Source organism: Dicentrarchus labrax, unplaced genomic scaffold (genome assembly GCF_905237075.1).
Source record: "Dicentrarchus labrax unplaced genomic scaffold, dlabrax2021, whole genome shotgun sequence".
Taxonomy (NCBI): domain Eukaryota; kingdom Metazoa; phylum Chordata; class Actinopteri; family Moronidae; genus Dicentrarchus; species Dicentrarchus labrax.
The window spans coordinates 16891244-16913095 of record NW_026136719.1 but is presented as its reverse complement, the minus strand read 5'-3'; the positions used below and the strand labels follow the sequence as shown (position 1 = coordinate 16913095).

At 38.3% G+C, this 21852-nt stretch overlaps 2 protein-coding genes across 11 annotated transcripts; one reads left to right on the top strand and one right to left on the bottom strand.

Moving 5' to 3' along the window:
* Window positions 1–5489: 5489 nt before the first annotated feature.
* On the top strand, window positions 5490–10286 carry bmal1b (basic helix-loop-helix ARNT like 1b). The gene is made up of 11 exons (XM_051378976.1): window positions 5490–5557; window positions 6106–6144; window positions 6224–6381; window positions 6468–6550; window positions 7776–7868; window positions 8083–8210; window positions 8312–8442; window positions 8533–8779; window positions 8888–8994; window positions 9267–9417; window positions 10071–10286. The coding sequence occupies exons 1-11, from the start codon at window positions 5490–5492 to the stop codon at window positions 10072–10074; spliced, it is 1209 nt and encodes a 402-aa protein (XP_051234936.1). The 3' UTR covers window positions 10075–10286.
* Window positions 10287–14159: 3873 nt separating this feature from the next.
* Window positions 14160–21415, bottom strand: btbd10b (BTB (POZ) domain containing 10b). Of its 10 annotated transcripts, none has more exons than XM_051379525.1 (9): window positions 21227–21415; window positions 20589–20740; window positions 18975–19171; window positions 17922–18255; window positions 17647–17749; window positions 16796–16916; window positions 16251–16448; window positions 16054–16164; window positions 14160–15223 (listed from the first exon to the last, which is right to left on the bottom strand). In XM_051379525.1, exons 2-9 carry the CDS (start codon window positions 20687–20689, stop codon window positions 14892–14894), a joined length of 1497 nt encoding a protein of 498 aa, XP_051235485.1. In that variant the 5' UTR covers window positions 20690–20740; window positions 21227–21415; the 3' UTR covers window positions 14160–14891. The 10 variants fall into 10 exon arrangements, with proteins under 10 accessions (XP_051235485.1, XP_051235483.1, XP_051235484.1 ...); XM_051379523.1 differs by having other exon boundaries at window positions 21138–21229; XM_051379524.1 differs by lacking the exon at window positions 21227–21415 and adding an exon at window positions 20912–21220.
* Between the last annotated feature and the right edge of the window lie 437 nt (window positions 21416–21852).

Sequence of the window (21852 nt, the reverse complement as noted above, 5' to 3'; positions counted from 1 at the left end):
CAAATACACTGTCATCTACAGTGCATGAAAAACACAGCCTACAAGGCCTACAGTATTCTAGTTCTTTCCTTCTGTACAACCTCATTCACAAATCACTGATCAACAGCTGATCAACAACCAATAAATACAATTTTGAAGCTCTATCACTTTCACTGTATATATGTAGACAGCAGCAGCAATAACACCAGACAAACAAGAACACCAACAAGAACAAAAGCAAGGAGTTAAATACACACATACATACACAGAGAGACACTTCATCATCATGGCAGACAGACAGGAGGGGTGTCTGACTCACCTTATTTTTCTCTTCTTTATGGAGGACAACTGGTCCAAATCCTTACATTTTAGTCCTACAGCACTTGTTGCTATGATGGCCTCATCTCCTCCAAACAATGGGAAAGATATCATCAGCAAAACTGGCAGACAAGCTAGCTTGTTGCTAACTCTATAAATTCAGTTTATGTGCGACCAAAGTGACAGTTTAATTTCCAGAGTCCCAGTCTATTCACTGTATCCTGAATTAGGAATGATGAGCACAAATTTGACAGATTGATGCATGTATTGCATGCAGTCCTGTCCTTCATAGCAGCAAACATTTATTCCTCGGGAACAGTGCGTATTAATAAACAGTGCTGTAAATATGCTATAATTAGACAAAAGGCTAGTTTCCATCTGTGTCCCTGACCAGGTGTAAAATTTGGCAGCCTGAAATCAGTGCAAAATCCAAAATATATTGCACCTTCTATTTTTGCATGCTATTTTAACATTTACATCCAATAACAGTCATCATTACCACAGCAGGTTAGGTTTTCGGATGTAAGCAGATAGGGTTTAACCAGGTGATGTGATTTCATCAGGCACAGGTTTATGTGGCCACTGGCTGCTTATTATGTCTGCAGGTATAACAACAAGATAAGACACTTGTGTAAGTACGTTTTCAGTATATTTTAAAGCTACATACATTAAATATATTAAATAATTAAAAAGAAAAAAAAAACATTATAACAAATACTTATGCAGAAAGAATAAATTAAAAGTGTCAAGTCAGATGATAAAAAGGAAATAGTGAGAAAACCACAAGCGTTAAGCTGTGGGCAAAACATCTAGTCATAAGATTTAGTTTTGACTAGTTTTTCATCAGATAAAACATGTGATTCGGTTTATTTAATTCAACAGCCACACAGTTTTCACCAGCGTGACTTGGACAGACAATAACAGAGTTTAGTCAACATCTGATCCCAGCTGCCAAAGAATCTTTTTCTCCATGAAACACAGACCTCAACATAACCCTGGATGTGCCAAAAATGATCCTCATGACTCAGTCCTGACAGATGGTTGCATGATAACAATCAAGCAGTCTTTTTAAGGCTGGACAAAGAGTTACAAAAGCTTATATATGTGTATAGATATATATATAAATATACATATTGTGCACATAGTTATGTTTTAAAATCCTGACATTATAATCACATGAACACTGTTATATTCCACTGTAGCAGAGTATCAAGCATTTCATTTGATGGGTGGTCTGATTTGGTTCAGTCACCAGACACAAATCTGCCCACTAGCACATTAAGTCTCAGATTACTTTTGTCTGACTTAGACACTTGACCTTTTGTGTTCCTGCCTCGTCTCTGGTTTCACATTGTGTTTTTATGTTTTTGTTTTATTTTTTTTCAGCAAGAAAACAAATTGCTTCTTGCAGTGTTCAGATGATACCCAAATCTACATTTAACTAATTTTTAACTTATCCTATATGACTCTCCAACAGCATTTTGCATTGTGAGCTCAGATCTGCAGAAGTATTTATTATTTTGTCTTGTGTGCGGCTTTAAAGATGATGAACAGCTGAGTAAACCTTTAAGGCTATACTGTTTTTTTGTTTTTCTCTCTGCTCTCATATTGTTTCCACTTATATAGGTTTGATCTGCTGAACAAATCTTAACTTATATAGCACAAACAAATCCATGTTAATCCTGAAATATAAAACATGAAATCAAAAAGAACAAAAGCCGTGCAACAACCTCGCAATTTATTGTGGGAAACACTATAAATAACAACATATGAGTGTTTATCATATTTAATTACAGAGAAGACTTTTATTTTAGGTAAAAAAAAATGCTGCAATTAAAACAGGCCATACATTTTTCATTTGATTTTACACATGTCAATATGTGCTACACTGACACTTTATCCCACAAAAAGAGCAGATGGTTGGAGTTAAATAAGGTATACTGTTGCATGTTCACATCTATCTGCCCGAATTATATTAAATTAGAAGACCACAGCCTGTTCTCACCCAGCTGTTAAAAGAATGGGAAAACTGCCCAAAAGCCAAAATCTTTGTGCCTCTATGAAGCACCGAGGTTAAAATGTCTCACTCATCATTTCTTTTTTTTTTATGTGTGCGCTGATTAAACTGCCCTGCAAATCTAATTATGTATTTCTCCAAATTATTAAATGTATTAGGTGTGATGTGTGCTAATGGCATCAATTGTGTGTCCATTATAAGGCTGATTGATGTGTCATCACTTACTGCAGATACAATCTGAGGATGTTCAGCAGGTTGCTGTCTAAGACCCAGTGTTCGGTCTTAATGTTAATTTATCTTTTGTTCTAATTCAAATGCAAAAAGATGTTTGCTTGTAAATGGTTTGGCTTAAACACTGATACCAGCCAAAGTGTTATCTTCTAAACTAAACAGGAGGGAGGGTTTCAGGTACCAAATGTGTGATGCTGAAGGTTACATGCAACCTCTTTCGTGGAGTTTGGACAAAATAATCAGCCATATAAATGTATTGTAATGTAGCAGAGGTTGTGACAGGAGCCCTGGACTTCTTCAGGAACCCAGCAGTAAAAATTACTGAACTCAATGACCTCTGTGTATAAACTAGAGTGACCCTGGACTGCCTGAAGTCTTACTCTGAAACTGTGACTGTATCTTAGAGTTATTATAGTTTTTTAATTTTTTATTAGTTTTACTTCAGTTTGGTTTCAGTTAGTTTCCAGAGTGGGTTTACTCGTTTCAGTTTAGTTTTAATTGTTTAATATATTTCAGTTTTAGTTTTGTTTTTATTAGTTTCAGTATTTTTTTAAATTATTATAATGTGGTCATAATAGGTGTTGCAATACAAACACATTGACTCAATTAACATAGAAAACATAGAAATAGAAATTAACATAGAAACCGATGCTCGTTGGATTGACAAACTTGACCAAATTGACAGACATTGAAAGACATTTCAAACTATTTAACTACTTTATTTTTGTTAGTTTTGTAAGTACACAATATTGTTTCAGTTTTAATTTTTGTTTTTATTTTTATTTCAGTGAACTAAAATTTAGTTCACAGCGATTTTTTTTTTTTTTCAAACCTTTCCAACTTAATTGAATCTTTCAATCTGTTTGCTGTGCTCTGCTGCCAGCATGTGGTGAGAAGGGGTGATGGTCCGAAAGTCTTTGCTGATGAGATAATCTCTTTTTATGAGGTCAAATTACAACAATAATGATAAACTTTTAAACAAGGTTTGAAAGACAACACAAGCCTTTTCATTTCCTGACTTACTGTCTTGTGTAACTGCATTTACCAGGGTGTTGAATATTTGTCTTTTCTCCCTTTTTATTCTGATAACAGAACATCCAAAACATAAACTACTACCACAGTAATATACATACATACTACAGTTTACTGCTTCTACAAACAAATAATAATAATGACACAGTCAGATTGTCATGGTGGCCAGTTAAATTGAGGTCTAGCAGCATCACTCTGATTCTTATCAAACACACACTGTTCAGATTGATTTTTTTATTTTTTTTTCAAAAAGCCATTTATGAAGCAATTTCCTAGAGTCAAAAAAGTGGACGGAGGTTGCTCATTCTTCTGGGATCTTTGTTTTTCATCAATCAATACAGTTTTAATAAACCCTGCCTTTTGTCTCTTATCAAAAGGCAGAGTAGATGAGTCCCCTAACAGTGGATGTATAAGGTATATCAACCCCAGCAACCTCTTCAATAAAATCCTGGGTAGGGCACTCATTGTTCTAGTTTCACATTTAGGATGCACATAGATCACTGTGTCCATTTTGAATTGCTGTTGTTCATCCTGTAGCCTCTTTCTGGCTCTATGAATAATGTTAAACTACAGGAGCTGTTTAAGGAAAAACTGAGAAGAGTCACACTGTACACAAGAATAGCCCAAATGGTTTTATCTGCCTTTGTTGTTATGTTAGCAGAGCGATCCAAAATTCTGTTTGGAACTGAGATTAAAAAACCCAACCTAAATTTCCATTTTAGGTTGGGTTTACTTTTCCACTAGCCCCTGTAACCCAATAACATTTCCCATAGAGGATTTCTTCCTTCTAAACAGCTTAAATGTGTTCCTGAGGGGGTTCTGTCCATAGTTCTAAGAAAACATACTTCTGTACTGGATAGTAAAACCTGAGCACTTTGCCATTTAAACAAAAATAACTAAAACAACAATTACTTTGTTAGCATTCAACAGCAGCTCCCACAGGGCTCTGACTATCAGTTTTATGTCCCCTGGAAACTTTTGTTGTGTTGTAACTCAGCTCCGTTTTGTTTTGTGCTTGCTTGTGTTTTCTGCATTAGCAGTGCATAGAGAAGAAGATCTTAAAAAGACATTCAGTGTAATCTGTTGAAACCAGAGATGCTGTTATATAATAGTAAACGTTGAAAAATAGGCTAATAACAATGTTGTAATGGTACTAAAAAAGAGGGATTATGATGTTTAGTAATATGAGGATGTTGTGTTGGAAACTGTAAGAACAAAATGTTGCTTTAATCCCCGGCGCCAACAAAAAGCTCATATTACTGACATTGATGATGTGTAAACAGGTGTGTGATTACTCCTGCCATCTGTTCAACTTTTTTTATTTTCAGGTTGACTTTGCTTCATCTTTTCAGAAACCACTCTGAGAAATCTGAAAATGTATTTTTAAGATATAATTTTTAAAACCATAGTCTAAAGTTTCTAATTAGCCAACATGACAATCAACTGCAGACTTCAACTTGGGGAAGTTGTTACTTAAGCTACGTAACAGCATCCTTTTACATAATCACCTTTTACAGGACAGTTACATCAGACCGTTTATTATCAAATGTATCATGTTTTATGCAGAGCTGATTTTGATCTTCAGTTAAGAAACGCATACACGTCCTGTTAAATCATGTTTTTAAGATGGTTAATTGTAGATAAAAATTGTCATCTTAAAGGGTCTTACCATATCTTGATTGAAGTTCAGTTTCCTGTTACAGTATATATGCCACATCTGATTCTTAGCTACCTTGTTGAGGTGTGTATACTGACTATCAAGCAGGTGAATTGTGGAGCTCCGCTGCCTGAGTCTCCTGTAAGTACCAGCATTGTTTTCTCAAGTTTAATAACAACCTGATGACTGGTGGTTTATGTAACACCCTCTGTACTTGTATAAAGTCGACTCCACATGGACCTGACAGATTAAAGTATGGAAGTCACTCACACACCCAGCAAAAACCTTTCTCTGAAGAGGAAAGGAAGCTCCACCGTATACTTGTAAGTCAGTCCACGGACACGCTCCTACTGCACATTACACCTGCAGGCTGATCAAATGTGTTGCTTTTGATTCCTTCTATGTGTTTGCTTTCTGTTCACCTCCTTTGTTCAGATGTTGAAATTTCCTTGTTTAAAGAAATGTTATTCATTGTTTGGAACTAAATATCCTCACCTCTCGAAAAGATATGACATAGTCATTCTACCTTGAGATGGAAATTGTGTATTTTTTCCCTGTTGGGAAGGATTAAGCTGTAATTGTTTTAAGATTTGACTGTGTGATCAGTTTAATTGTGCTGTGCCCTCAGTGTAAAATAAAACATTTTGTTACCCAAAATATTAGTTAAACAATTTCCGATGTTAGATTTCTATTGTGTTTTATAATGTGTTTTTATTCGTATAATATAATTTAATGCTGCATATCACACATTATTATCACAGAATAAATGCTTTACTCCAGAGGTGAATGTCTAAAAAGCGTCACTTCCATATCATAATCAAACATATTTGCGAGGTCTTGCATGCTTTATCAATGTGTCTTATTTCTACAGGGACTGTGACGACCAGCAAGGCTGTGATAAGAATGCCAGGTGACCACAGCTGCTTTTGTTTTCACATGATAGTATGGAAACAAGAATGGAAATGATCTCTTTACTGTTTGTGTTACAGGAGGGCTCACAGTCAGATCGAGAAGAGACGCAGGGTTAAGATGAACTGCTTCATAGATGAGCTGGCATCGTTAGTGCCTACATGCAATGGTAAATCACACAAACTGGACAAACTCTCAGTCCTGCGTATGGCAGTCCAACACATAAAGACCTTACGAGGTGAGAGAATGATAATTCCTTACAGTTAAACACTGTAAATGATTCATATTTAATCAGCTGATTAATATGTTGTCTCTGAAAATCAGGTTCTGCTGGGAACCGTTACACAGAAGTTAATCACAAACCTGCCTTCTTATCAGATGAGGAACTAAAACACTTAATACAGAGGGTAAGTCTGCCATCATGGATGCAAATGAAAATTGTATGAATAAGGGTGCAACTTTTTCAAAGTTAAACTGTATTTATCAATTCATGCAAATCAAGTTGGACTACAAAAAGCCTTCAAAAACATCACACTACTAACTATCAAATGGTATGCTCAAGCCTTAATAAAAACCAGCACTGTTACAGCCCACCTCATAATTTGAATTGGTTTTATTTGAATTAAGATTACAGGACAAAAAAAGTCTTCCTTGTTTGAGGAATAATTCCTGCTTATTCTAGCATAGAGGCTGTTTCACAATTATTCGTATTTGTTAGGTTCTGCTGTGATTTGCTAGTGCAATAGATTTTATCTCCATATCGCTTTGCCCACAAAAAACTGCCACGTACATTTAGAGTGGGCATGTGCCATCCTCACAGACGCGTTATTGTCTGAACAGTCCTGTTACTTTTCTGCATGTTAATGAATAGCAGTGCTCAACCATGGCACAAACATTCTTCAAGGTGAGTCAGAGCTACAACCACCGATGGAAGCCACATAATTAAGTGTATTTTGGTCCAAGTAATTTGATGATGAAATTTAAGGCCATCATTTAACCATGACCTACGATGTCGGTGGAGTGGTTTGTAGATGGGGTGAGGATCACCAACCTCTAAGCCGGAGGACATTGTTTTCTCCCAGGAAAAAGGTTGATTAGTCAGTTAAAGTGAGGGGGCAGGTATAAGGGAGGAAATAAAGAACCATGAGACAGGCAGTTAGGACCAGCATGCAGTATTTGTATCAAACCTTGGAGGTAGAAAGAGAGCTGAGCTATAAAGCACATTCTCAAAATCAATTTCTTTTACAGCCCCTAGCTATGGTCATAAGTTTAGGGTACTGGCCAGAGGTATGTGATTGCAGATATAAGCGGCTGAGATGTGATTATTCTGCAGGTTAGCTGGCATCTAAGGACGTCATGGGCACTTGGAAGTTAGGAGAAAGAGAAAACCACGGGGCAGAGGAAGTTGTAAAGGAAATGTTTATGAACTACTCTGCTCACCCTGTGGCCACTCTGACACTGACATCAGGAAATCAATGGATAAAGGGTTAGGGAGTATTCGTACCACTAAGAGCCTTGGGTCAGATCTGACTGCAAGGTTTTCATATTTGATCATTCAGATGTTATAACATATGAAAACCCTCTTGGTCTTAGTCTGTCCAGGTCCTTGTCTTACTCTTCTGTTGCCCACAGGCAGCTGATGGCTTTCTGTTTGTTGTTGACTGTGATCGAGGGAAAATACTGTTTGTTTCTGAATCAGTGTACAAGATCCTAAAATACAGCCAGGTAGGTGGTACTTAGTGTTTCTGTAATGTTAAATGACACATGAAACAGTTCTACACAATCTCACTTCAGTGTGTTACACATTTGACTTTATTAGTATACATTTTAAAACCAAATGGCATATTGTGGATACTGAATTGTGTAATATGGTGTTAGATAATAATGTTGCATCTTGCACCCCCACTCCTCTTCCTGCATTTCGTCTCTTTGTCTCCAGAATGACCTGATTGGTCAGAGCCTGTTTGATTACATGCATCCTCAAGACATCGGCAAAGTCAAGGAGCAGCTGTCCTCAGCGGTTACCGAACCGCAAGAGAAAATCATCGATGCAAAAAGTAACCCACAATAATACTGTAATAATAGTCTGTACTTTATTGATGTTATAGATAACACTGTAATTTACAGACTGTCATCTACACGGTTACCCTTTTTTAAAATGTTTTTACATGTTTGACAGATATCAACCCAAGTTCTTTAAGACTTTGTTCTGGGGTGAGACGCTCATTTTTCTGCAGGATGAAGTGCAACCGAAACATGGAAGATGAAGATTTTTCCACCAGCTGCTTGAAAAAAAATGGTAGCATTCCTTACTTATTGCCAAAGTCTGATACTCAAACATTAATGTTACTTATCATTTTCTAATCGGACCCTTTTCCTTTATTTACAGCAGATCATATGGGCTTCTGCACCATTCACAGCACTGGTTACTTAAAGAGTGTGTCCCCCACTGAGGTGGATCTGTATGAAAATAATGAGGTCGACAATGATGGATGTAACTTAAGCTGTCTGGTGGCTGTTGGTCGTTTACATCCCCACTCTATTTCTCAGCCAGTGCAGAATCACATCAAGGTCAAGCCCACCGAGTTTGTTTCACGTCTTGCTATTGATGGAAAGTTTGTCTTTGTAGATCAAAGGTGAGAACTTTTGCCATTAAAGTTTTGAATCAACTTTAATTTAATGTTTATGTGTATGTATTTATTATCAATCATGTTTCTGAGTGAATATGTTCTTTTCCTTTTAAGGGCCACTGCCATTTTGGCTTATCTACCGCAAGAGCTGCTGGGAACTTCATTTTACGAATACTGTCATGAAGATGATATTGCTCATTTAGCTGAGTCTCACCGGCAAGGTATGCATCTTACAGAAGGGACAACACAGCACTTGATTAACTGTTTTTTACATATCCACAGTATACATATTGGGCTGCTCTCCATGTACTGTGCAGTTATCACACTGATTAGTGCATGGCAGAATGACCTGCTCTGGCAGAATTACAGTGCTTTGCTGCCATTTCTGTAGCAGAATGGAGGTATGGGTGAAAATAGGGTTGTAATTCATCTTACCTGAGGACAGTTCATCCATTACCTGTCCTTGTCCCCCTCTGTCGCTGTCTGCTGTAAGTGCTCCAGATGAGAGAGAAGATCAATACAAACTGCTACAAGTTAAAAATAAAAGATGGCTCATTCGTCACACTGAGAAGCCGCTGGTTCAGTTTTATGAACCCTTGGACCAAAGAGGTGGAGTACATCGTCTCTACCAATACTGTAGTAAGGTAAGTAAAACTGCTTTTAACATACTATCACTTTGTACCATCATTTTGTATAACATTATTTCTTTATTTGCAGTTTCTAGTTTTATATTTTATGTAATATCTTTTTTATTAAGCATTAGATTACCAGACATCTACATCTACTATGCTGGAGCTATAGAGGAAAAGTAATAAAATCACCACAGTCAGCAGGATTCAAGGTCTGGGCACCATGGTTATTGGTACCAAATTCTGTGCTAATCCATATAGTAGATATTGAGATATTTGACAGGATAAGTGAAACTTTTGGCAGAGTTAGAGGATCGCCAAAATCTGGATTCATCCTCTGGGGAGCACGAAACTCAATTAATAGCTGTCAAGTAATTTCTGTCTGGATCAAAGTGATGGACTGACCAACCAGCAGACCGACATTGCCATCCCTAGAGCCATTAGAGCTACATGTGACATGATACACAGCCATCACTCCTTCCTCCTTCTTTTACTTTTTATTAAACAACAGTCCTTCAGAAGACAGACCTAAGTACAGTTATCATCAGATGGCTGCCTTCCACCACACAATGGCCACTGTACTGATGCCAGGTGATGCAACACTTTCCTTTAGGTATTTGAATCACCAAAGCAAAGCAGCACCTTCTGTAACACGTGTCATGTTGCAGGTGAAGGGAAGCCGGATTTCCAAAGGGTGTCTGGATTTCCTTGTGGTACAAGGGCAGGCGCTGGGGAGATTGGACTAATAATTGCCAAGGAACTGTTGGAAATCCAGAGGTACAACCATCTCCTGACGGATATTGACGATAATGATAATAATAATAAAGAGTAGATGTTTTTAAGACTTGAGAAGGTGACACCAGACAGAAATTTTTTTGGGGAAAAACAATGTTTTGTCTCCTTAGTCCCAATTACTTTCAATGTGAAATGATTCATACTGGATTAATATTTGTTGGTATACAGTAGACTGACTAAAAACATTTAAAATGAGAATAAAATATGAAATAAAATATTGCAGATTGGTTACTTTTGTTAGTAACTCCACGTTTGATTACCTTCCTTCCTAGAGAAAGGATGTGCCTGTCCACTGTGATCTCAGAGGGCCAGAAGGTGTTTGAGGAGGCTGTTCCATCTGTGGGGTCTGCAGCTGTGGAGAACCCTGTGGGGGGAAAGGCGGAGACTTTGGCCAGAGAGAAGCAAAGAGGCAACCGAGCCCAGGACTACTCAACGACACAGGAAGCCACAGCATCAGCCAAAGAGGATGTTTTTGAACTATTTGCATACAGCTCAGACTTCCGAGTGTGCAGTTAAAAACTAGGGTGGTTACAAAAAACGCAAAAAGGCACTATCTAGAGCCAGTGTTTTGTTTGTCCATTCTGGGCTACTGTAGAAAGTTTAAACATGGCAGTTAAACAAGGCAGCCCGCGTTGAAGAGGACCCGCTACCTCTGTAGATAAAGGCTCATTCTGAGGTAAAGAAAACACAAAAAACAACAAATTATACACTAATGAAAACATACCTGACATTAATATTTTATTCCATTTCTGCCAAAAGATCCTCCTAAATGTTACATATTGGACCTTTAAAGGTAGTTGGCATCTAGGTACATTAGAAAGTGCAGTCACTGCTACAAGATGTGATATTTAAGATTGTTTTCTGCCATAATAAAGAGGTAAAGAAGGAAAAAAGATCAGCTTTGGGGCAGATAAAAACTCAAAAAGAGAAATGTTCATGTTCATGATCCTCTGTACGTTTTCCAGTGCAGTCATTTGGCTGTATCAAGTCTTGATCTCAGTTCAGTGTACTGTATGATAAGGCTAGTGTAAGGACATAAATCTCTGATTTATTCCTGTAGTACTAAATATATATTTTTTTTTTTGAGTATTTAATCCGTTTTGGTTTTTGCTTTTGCATTAACTGGATAAAGCAAATAATCTGTACTTAAGTGAAAGCCAAGTTGTATTCAATTCAATTCAATTCAATTCAATTTTATTTGTATAGCGCCAATTCATAACAGAAGTTATCTCAGGACACTTTTCAAATAGAGCAGGTCTAGACCGAACTCTTTAACATTAATTACAGAGACCCAACAGTACCACCATGAGCAAGCACTTGGCGACAAGGGCAAGGAAAAACTGCCTGTTAAAAGGCAGAAACCTAGGACAGATCCTCCGGCTCTAGGTGGGTGGTCGTCTGTCTCGACCAGTTGGGGTGAGAGAGAGAGAGAGAGAGAGAGAGAGAGAGAGAGAGAGAGAGAGAGAGCGACAGACAGACAGACAGGTGCACAGCAACAACAGTATTGGCAATGGCAGTCAAGCAGGACCATGGCAGGAGGCTCCACCAGGATCCATGAGAACCTGCGAGACGAGAAAGCACAAGAACTCCGGGGAAGAAGTGGAGTTAGTAACATGCATTAAAGGGACATGAATGAGTGCAGAAAGAGAGAGGAAGAGAGTAGCTCAGTGCACCATGGGAAATCCCCCGATAGTCTAGGCCTATAGCAGCATAACTAAGGGATGGTTCAGGACTCACCTGATCCAGCCCTAACTATAAGCTTTATCAAAGAGGAATGTCTTAAGCCTACTCTTGAATGTGGTGAGGGTGTCTGCCTCCCGAACCACAACTGGAAGCTGGTTCCACAGGAGAGGAGCTTGGTAACTGAAGGCTCTGGCTCCTGTTCTACTTTTAGAGACTATAGGAACCACAAGTAGCCCAGCATTCAGAGAACGTAGTGTTCTAGTGGGGTAATAGGGTACTATGAGCTCTTTAAGATATGAAGGGGCCTGACCATGAAGAGCTTTATAGGTGAGGAGGAGGATTTTAAATTCAATTCTACATTTTATAGGGAGCCAATGCAGAGTAGCTAGTACAGGAGAGATGTGATCTCTTTTTCTAGTTCCTGTCAGTACTCGTGCTGCAGCGTTCTGAATTAATTGGAGCGTTTTAATGGACTTATTGGGGCAACCTGATAATAAAGAGTTGCAGTAATCCAGCCTTGAAGTAACAAATGCATGGATTAGTTTTTCTGCATCTGTCTGTGATAGTATGTGTCTAATTTTTCTAATATTACGTAAATGAAAGAAGGCAGTCCTAGAGGTCTGCTTTATGTGGGAGTTAAATGACAAATCCTGATCAAAGATAACTCCAAGATTCCTGACAGTGGTGCTAGAGGCCAAGTTAATGCCATCTAGAGTGACTATATCTTTAGACAATGAGTCTCTAAGGTTTTTGGGGCCAAGAACAAGAATTTCGTTTTTTTCTGAGTTTAACATCAGAAAATTGCAGGTCATCCAGGATTTTATGTCCTTAAGACATGTTTGTAATTTAGATAATTGATTAATTTCATTGGGTTTGATTGATAGATATAACTGCGTATCATCTGCATAACAGTGAAAGTTAATGGAGTGATTCCTAATAATGTTGCCTAAAGGGAGCATATATAAAGTAAATAGTATTGGTCCAAGTACAGAACCTTGTGGAACTCCATGACTAACTTTAGTATTTATGGAGGATTCATCGTTAACATGTACAAACTGAGAAGGATCTGATAAGTATGACTTAAACCAGGTTAGGGCAGTTCCTTTAATGCCAATTTGATGCTCAAGTCTCTGTAAAAGAATATCATGGTCAATGGTGTCAAATGCAGCACTAAGATCTAATAATACAAGTACAGAGACAAGTCCATTGTCAGAAGCAGTCAGAAGGTCATTATTAACTTTAACCAGAGCTGTCTCTGTGCTATGATGAACTCTAAATCCTGACTGAAAAACCTCAAATAAACTATTGTTATGTAGAAAGTCACACAACTCTTTGGCGACTACTTTCTCCAGAATCTTAGAGAGGAACGGGAGGTTAGAAATCGGTCTATAGTTGGCTAAAACCCCTGGGTCAAGAGTGGACTTTTTAAGAGGGGGGTTTAATTACAGCTACTTTAAAGGACTGTGGTACATATCCTGATAATAAAGAAAGATTAATCATATCCAGTAAAGAAGTGCCAATTAAGGGAACAACTTCTTTAAGCAGCCTAGTTGGGATCGGGTCTAACAGACAGGTTGATGGCTTCGATGAAGAAATGATTGAAGTTAACTGATGAAGATCGATAGCAGAAAAACAGTCTAAATATACATCTAAGTTTACATTGACAGAAGTCCCTGAACTTGGAGAGCCACTGATAACTGTTGATGGCAGTTGGTGATTAATTTTTTCTCTAATAGTAATAATTTTATTATAGAAGAAGCTCATGAAGTCATTGCTACTTAAGTTTATGGGGATATGTGGCTCGATAGAGCTGTGACTCTCTGTCAGCCTGGCTACAGTGCTGAAGAGGAACCTAGGGTTGTTCTTATTTTCTTCTATTAGTGCTGAGTAATAGGCTCCTCTGGCATTACGGAGGGCCTTTCTATAAATCTTATATAAATTCATTTTTATATTGCTCGGTTTCCATTTATATCCTAGTCTAAGCCAAGTCATGCACATAGAGAAAAGCTCTTTTTGGTTTGCTTCTAGACTCTGGAAATTAATATTCCCTTGGTGGCAAATGCACACTGGCAGCATCTGTATCTCTCAATATTTTATTCATTGTGCAAAGAAAATTATGAAATATTGTGATCCATTCTGGGTAAGATATCCCTCTTGAGTGTACATCACTATTCACTCACTTCCTGTGTTATTCATCACATCAGTGGGCTCACTCCTGTCACAGGTCTTACTGAATCTATCAACAGGTTTTACAATCAAGGATAAAATATACAAAAATGTTATTTTGATGTCTTTATTTGATGATTTTATGTTTTATTTTTTAACAACAATTTCAAGCTTTGCACAAAATTTTTCTGACCACAACAGCTTGTGCTCTGCTTCATATCTTGGCTGCGGGAGGAGCATAACATCACATATCAGATCCAGCCAATGACTACATACCCAATTACAAGATTCAAAGACATCTGAGAGAAGTTCAACTGGAGATCATGACACTAAGTGGTGATGACTGAATTTCTCCATGACCAGACAGTCTTATTTTTTTTCTATAGCAAGTCTTGTTTTCTTCCCCCCAAAGCACATTTAGTAGTTAGGCCACCCATGAGAATCAAAATCAAACTCATCAGTGAAATAAAATCTGTGAGAAAACAGTGACGCCACAAGAGTGCTCAGCCAAACCCACCAAATTAAGGTACAATAACATTGTCAATAATAATGTTAATAATGTAAATAAGTGTTTTACTGTTTTTTCTCCAAACAGAAAAATAAATTCCTTTGGTCAAGTAAAAAACAAAATGAAAATAATAGTGAACACTTTTTTATGTCCAACACTTATGTCCCTCGCGTTTCTTTCTCTACAGTCAACCAGGTTCTTGAGGCTCTAAGGCTGCAAAGGAGGTGTCAAGGCAATATGGTTATGGTACCCCTGGCGCTCCATGCTGCAGCATGCTGGGAGTAGGACTAGAGGAGTAGGAGAGGGGCAGAGGCATTGAAAGAGGACCAGTGTGTCCTCAGACTGCAGGTGAAGGTGCATCAGGGTCAGGCTCGTTGCTGTAGTTGTTGCTGTAGTGATTCCCACTAGGTGGGTGATTAGGCAGGATGTCCAGTTCATCCACTTGAGGACCAGGGTGCATCACCACCAACTGATCCTGGGGGATGTCTGCTGCTGCTGCCGCCAGGTTGGTGATGGACTTGGACTTAACGCACTGGAAGTCCACATGGCGACTTTTACCCTCTTCCTTTTCCCAGGACATGCGGATGAAGGGCCTCTGGACGTAGTTGTAAATTACCTCTGGACGACCTCCTGGTCGTTTTTTGACTTTCTCTTTATATGTAGGGTAGCCTGCCGAAAGTACAGTGCGGACCAATCATTAGCTCTGTATGTGTTAACAAGTCTTGTTCACCAAGAACACAAAAACACCAGAATCAACGAGCAAGAGCTCACTAACCAGTAGGTGAAGTAGTCAATACACTAATGATATTTCAGTGCTTAGAAGTAGTTCTGATATACATTTCCACTATGACTAGGGTTTGTTTTCAATAGCTGCATTTATTTTGGATCTCTTGGTATAATACCCAGATTAGATAAGGTAGGGTTTTAGTACCTAGTAGTCAACAAAAAACATCCAACCAAAGAAAATGACGTGACTTTTTAACAACTTACTTTGGACATTTTCACATTATTTCTGTAAACCAATCAGTTTCACACCATAAACTGGTTAGGTGAGGCAGCTGAAGGTCATATAACACAAAGCAGGGCACAGCCAGACCAATGAAGAATATATAAATTATATTCCTTCAATATTGTAATACATGAAACTAATGTTTTGTCTCAACATTCTTTTGTGTTAAAAATTCTGCATTGACATGTTTTGTCTACTTCTGTCTATAATAACTGGAACCTATTACAGCATGCTAACCAATCACACCATGAAAGAGGGTATTTAAAACTATCTTACATCTCAGTAGGTATCGTTCTCAGGAATATCAAAACAATCCCGTGCTTGAAGTCAGTTGTCTTCCCTATCCATGTATAACTACTTCTTTGAAGCTACTCTATACTTAGAGTCAGCACCTCAAACTGTATCTGAATAAAATGCCTTTCAGTAAAAGCTCACTCCGCTGACAAGAGATTAAAAACATCAATATCTATCATTAGAAGGTTCAACTTACCTTCAATGCCCAGTCTTATCTTCTTTAATCCTCTCTCCTTTAAAACTGATTTGGCAACATCTCGGTTCTCAATATACTTGAAAAATCTGTACAGTTTTGTGCTGTAGATGACTGCAAAGAGAAACAAAACAACCATTCTTAAACACATATCTTTGGTGTATGTGCAGACCTGTGTGTCTGTATTAGTCTTTACTCACTCTGTGAATACTCTTCTCCCATTTGTGGTGGATATTCTTCATCCCAGTCCACCACATCATCATCGGTAAGAACTACAATGTGACATTCCCTTTCTCCGCTCTGGGCACTGGCCACCATCAAAGGAAGAACCATCTCTTCCAGGTAAAACTCAAATTGTCGCCGAGCTCCATCATTAGAGAGCTCATGCATCAGGGCACCTGATAACAAAGGAGGTTGACATTATCAGATAGAAGAAGTAAACCCATTCATAATGACTCTTAGAACACGTTTTTATCTGTTTTATTGTATTTGTCTGATTTCATTTGCCTTACTATGTAACTTTGTTTTAAAAAGTGCTGTATAAATAAAGTGTATTGTTATTGTTATTATTAGAACTGTCCACCATATGTTGAACGTGTGTGAAGCCTGACAGGCCATAAATAAAAACAAAACCTTTCTATCTACATTAGACCAGATTATTTGCAGCTTCTTGTTCATGTGAACTCAAACTGCCACCAATAATGGGGTAACACTAACAGCTTCACGGCCCCAGAGAAATACTCACTAAGGTCTCTGCATTTGATGGTGCTGTAGTCAAAGGAGATGCATAGATAGTCACACGCCTCCCGCAACTCAGGGATGGAGATTCCATCAGGACAGCGGATTATCCCAGATTTGTAATAATCCTGTCAATTAGACAGAAATCACATAGAAGGTAATCATTTCAAACACTGTGTTAATCCATTAACTCATAAGATTAAATATACATAAAACAAATCAACACGGAAAGCTTTCAATAAAAATAAAAATAAAATGTAACTCTGTAACAGTGCCTTACTTTGGTACAGCATTTTATCATCTAATAAAAGCTTAGAGTTCCACAGGTTAGACTTCAAAGGTTGAGGAACTCATTCATTATTCAATCTAACAAATAGATGGATTCTCAGTAGGCCAAGGGTAAATGTAGTATGTATGTATATGTGACACTAAATATCAAGAAATTAAATTAAATGTACTGGAGCTGTCTATTTGTAGCTGAACGTCTTTTTTTTCCCCCCTTTATGTGTGAAACAGGAATCTGACAACAAAGTGTTACCATGTCTCAACATTTCGAGAAGTCACTAACAGCACCCTTTTCAGAAATTAGCATATCACTCTCTCACTGCACCACAAAACAAATTTAGATTTCCTGCATTTAGTCTAATAATATTTCCATCATATACATCAGTTACCAGTTTATTAGATGCACTTAACTAAATGCAATGCAGGCAACACACAATCTTAGAGGGGTGACGGTTTAGCTTTATTGTCATTTTAGAGGTTTTACTTTACTAGCGCTGTTGAATTGTATTGTAATAATATGAAGTGTTTCATTTTTAGTCTACAATCACTGATAAATGTTAGATAGAGACTGACCAGAATTGCTCGGAAAACTGTTGAGCTAATGCCCTCAGCCACCTCGTACTCCCCCTTCTCGTTGGGCCGTGTGAAATTGTGTTCTCTTCCAGATCCAAACATTCTGAAATAAAGAAGCTTTGGTTAATTCTCGTAATCACAGACAAGGGAAATATTTAATATTTACATTTATGTGCATATATGGTGAATTTTATACACTACTTATAGGTAAATACTTTCAGTTATTGTGGCTATGAGTAAGGACAAATAATAATGATGCTCAAAGTATACTGTACCTGCCCAACATGGTATTGGGTTGTGCAGTGAAGATGGAAGGATCTACTACAAAACGTGTGTTGTCAACAATCAGAGTGACTCTTTCTGAGGTCCTAATGTTTCGGTTTCCGACAGTAGCACTCGCTCCTCCGTCCTTGGGATTCTCGTAGACAAAAACCATTTCTCCCACTCCTAAGCTTTTGAAGGTGCCTTCAGTACTCGATAAGCTGCTGTTGCGACTGCTCACCACCCCGCTGCTGCTGGAGCCGCTGGGAGAGACTCTCTGAGGCCGTGGACTACTGGGCCTGGATGATGGGCCACCATCTCGTTCCCGGTCTACAGACAGACAGAACACTGTCCATCAGAAACAAGCAACTTTAATATATAAAAATTGTTTTAATCATTTTTCAGCTTGATTTAGAGCTTTTTGTATTCATAAACATTCCTGAGCAACCATTTGAGTAATGGGCCATCGCTGATCTAAAACAATCAGACTGGAAAGACCCTACTCAGAACATGTGTCTTGTATCCAGACAATCAAACGACAGCTACTACCCAGAGCCAACTCTGCTGGCTGTTCCTTAGTCCCGGCTCATGACTAAAAGTGACCGGGCAGTCAAGGCCCTTCAGCTCTAGAGCTCCCTGCCAGAGGATCTAAGGCTTGCTGAATCATTGAAAAAGGGTTTTCCAGCACACCATTTTATTGCCAACACTTGTTATCTGTTTTACTATTGTTACCTATGTCTGTATTATTTTAATTGCCTGAGTTTATTTCCTTCAGTCCTGAAATGTATTAATCCTCGTTCAACCATGTAAAGTACTTTTAACATTGTTTTTGTAAAGGGCTGTATGAATAAGTTATTATTATTATTATTGCAAGCTAGTTTTAAACACAAACAAGTGGATTAGTGCTGACTTGATCCATTTACAGCCAAAAACAGTAGAGATATAAACCATGTCTGAGCTATAAGTTGATAAATGTAGTCAGCTGTTTCCTAACAGTAGCTGCCAAGAGCTGTGGACCTTTAACATGACATCCATATAAGCCCTGTATTCTTTCCATGCACACTCACCGCTGTTGTGTTGGCGGGTGGGTGAGGTGACGTTTCGAATGCAGGGCGTGAGCTGGCCTTCTCTCTCATGCGAGGAGTCTCTGGAGCGATCGCTGGAGCGGCGGCGGTCACGTGAGCGGTCACAGCCTCCACTGGCACCATGCAGGCTCATCTTCCTCTGTTCGGCCTCCACTCGAGATGATCGGGCCTGACTGCTGCTTTTCAAGACAAACGCATACTTAACATTGCTCTCTGTCTAAAAGGCCAATGGATACATTTTATTAAGGTTTCACACAGTGTATCTTCATCAACTGGTTTACACATAACTATTATTAACAGTTAGGAGTATAAAACATTATAAGTAATATATAATACAGTCACTGCAACAAGCTTACTTATGAGGCCTTAAAAAATTAACAACCAGATCTACCACCTTGTGTATGCTTGTAATAAGTAAGAGAGTATGACACACACACTTAGAATGCAGCCAAGTAGGATTGCCATCACCTTTGATGTCTAATCCGACACAAAACAAAAATGCCTGAGCTTTAACACACTTATACGATCTAATTAAACCTTGAAAACACAGTTATAGAAAGATGTACACTTAGAGTCAAGTGCAAAAAGAAAATGCACCAGAAGAAATAAGATTTAGTATTAGTTAGACAGGCAGTAGACAGGTCAAATCAGCTTAGCAACAGAAAAAACATCAGCATACAATTTATTCATTTTATATAAGGGTGAAAAGGAAGAGGAGTCGGGTACAGCTGCTGGATAATAATGTGTAGTCAGTACAAACCCACTCACCGACCACAGGCTGGCAAACTTTACAGGTACACCCCCTTATGACCAAGTGCCAGTCTCAGCTCTTCTGGCTGATTCTATTCTACCATCCTGTGTGTGTGTCAAAGAAGTTGTGATGTGGTTTGCACATTGTTTCCTGTTGTGTCAAAGTCAAACTTACAACCTCCTATACTTTACAGAACAAATAATCACATGGTGCTTTTCAAAAACTACATAGCCATTTAGGAGAATAGTTCCCCCATCAGTTAAACAAATCACGGTGTGTGTAATTGTAGAGCATTATGTCCACATAAAGTCAACTTTAAACAAACACACCGGATAAACCAAATAAATATCCAAATGGGAATCTCTGTTTTTGGCTTTCTTCAGATTTACAAATATCAAATCTTACCATAAAACATTGATCTGTAACATTACTTATAATGGCCTTACACAACCAGTGATTATAAAAAAGATACCATGGTACAAACAGTCATTGAACATTGTGTCACTGTACATATTGTCTTTTTTACCCTACTCCTCTTGTTGACTCCATGATAGTACAATCTCATCTACTTATGATTTTGAAATTAACTTCACAGCATTTTCGCTACAAACCAAAGTCACACCTTTCACCTAACACAGACCAGGAGCCATGTGCAACATACAAACAAATAAATAATCATCCACTGTAACTGTATACCATCTGATATATCTAAAATCAATTTTAGCACTTCAAGTAACAAATGCGTGATACATCTACAACCCAGCATCAGTCCTCAGTGAGTGACACTAAACTGCTGCTATGGACTTTCCCCATCAGGTCTGACAGACAATTGTCAGCTGGCTCACCTCGAATGCTTGCAGAGTTTGCGAGGTCGGCTTGTTGTGTTTCGTTCCCAGTTTTCGGTGTCACTGGAGTTACTGTCATATGACTGCAGACGTGCTGCCATCACCCGTACAGAGGGGAGCCCGGTCTGGATCTTTCACCGTTCATAATCTGGCTAATGGTGAAATCAACAAGTCAGTTCGATCCCCCTGATCAGCCCCGAGCGAACCACGGGCTAGCTGCTGTCAGCTAACAGAGAATAGTTTGTCACTGAGTGTAATCGTGTGCTGTCTGCTTGTATGTATGTGTGTCGTTGAGGTTTAATGGCTGAATAAATCCAGTATACCTCAGAACAAAATCTCATCAACGTTGCTGTCAGACTGAGTCAGCCTACGAACAGGTTAGCTAACGTTAGCTAGCTAACATTAGCTGGCGTTGCTAGCGGTACAATATACCACTATTAACACAGTATCCTGAGACAGCGTTGTGCCTAGTGAAGTTGTCCCAACAGTACTGCCATAGAGGCTGTCACATTCTAGGCAGATATGGCAAAATATAAAACAAATAGCTACCCAGTTGGCTACGTTTTCCGTTGTAGTGTAATCCCAATCGCACACCAGCTAACCAGCTAACCAGCCATCTCCTTTCAAAACACACTCACCCCGCTGACGTCCGACGTGACGACCGTTAGTTGCCTGACGTGCTGACGCACACAAAGCTAAAGTGTATTATTGTTATTGCTAAACTTGCCACTCGCGTTAGTTTTGTCTGAAAACTGGATTGAATTTGAAGTTGAACACGTTCTGAAGGTAATCGATTTCCTTTCCACTGCTGGAAGAATGATTTTGACTTTTTCCTAAAAAGGAATCGAGAGTTGAATGACTCTGGGAGGTCTCGCGATATTTGCGTACGTAATTTGCTTTGTAAGCAACGTAGAAAATAATAACAATGGAAACATAAATAAAACCTAGAATAAAGACAGCCATTTAGAAAATAAACAAGAAACGAAGGCAATAGGAGAATTAGTAATATTTTTTATTTGTAATCATTTGTATTTTATTTTTTTATGAATCATTGATCTTTTTATTTTTTTTATGTAGCATAAAGGGAACTTTATCTAAATTTCATTCTACAACCTTGTTGGGAATGACAATGAAATCCTTGGATCCTTAAATTATTTTTTTACAAGTGTTAAAAACAGTTGTAATGTTCTTATTCCTTGTGGAAAACAGCAGATAGGTTTGGATAAAACTATTAATTATAATTAGTACATGGAAAACCAGTACA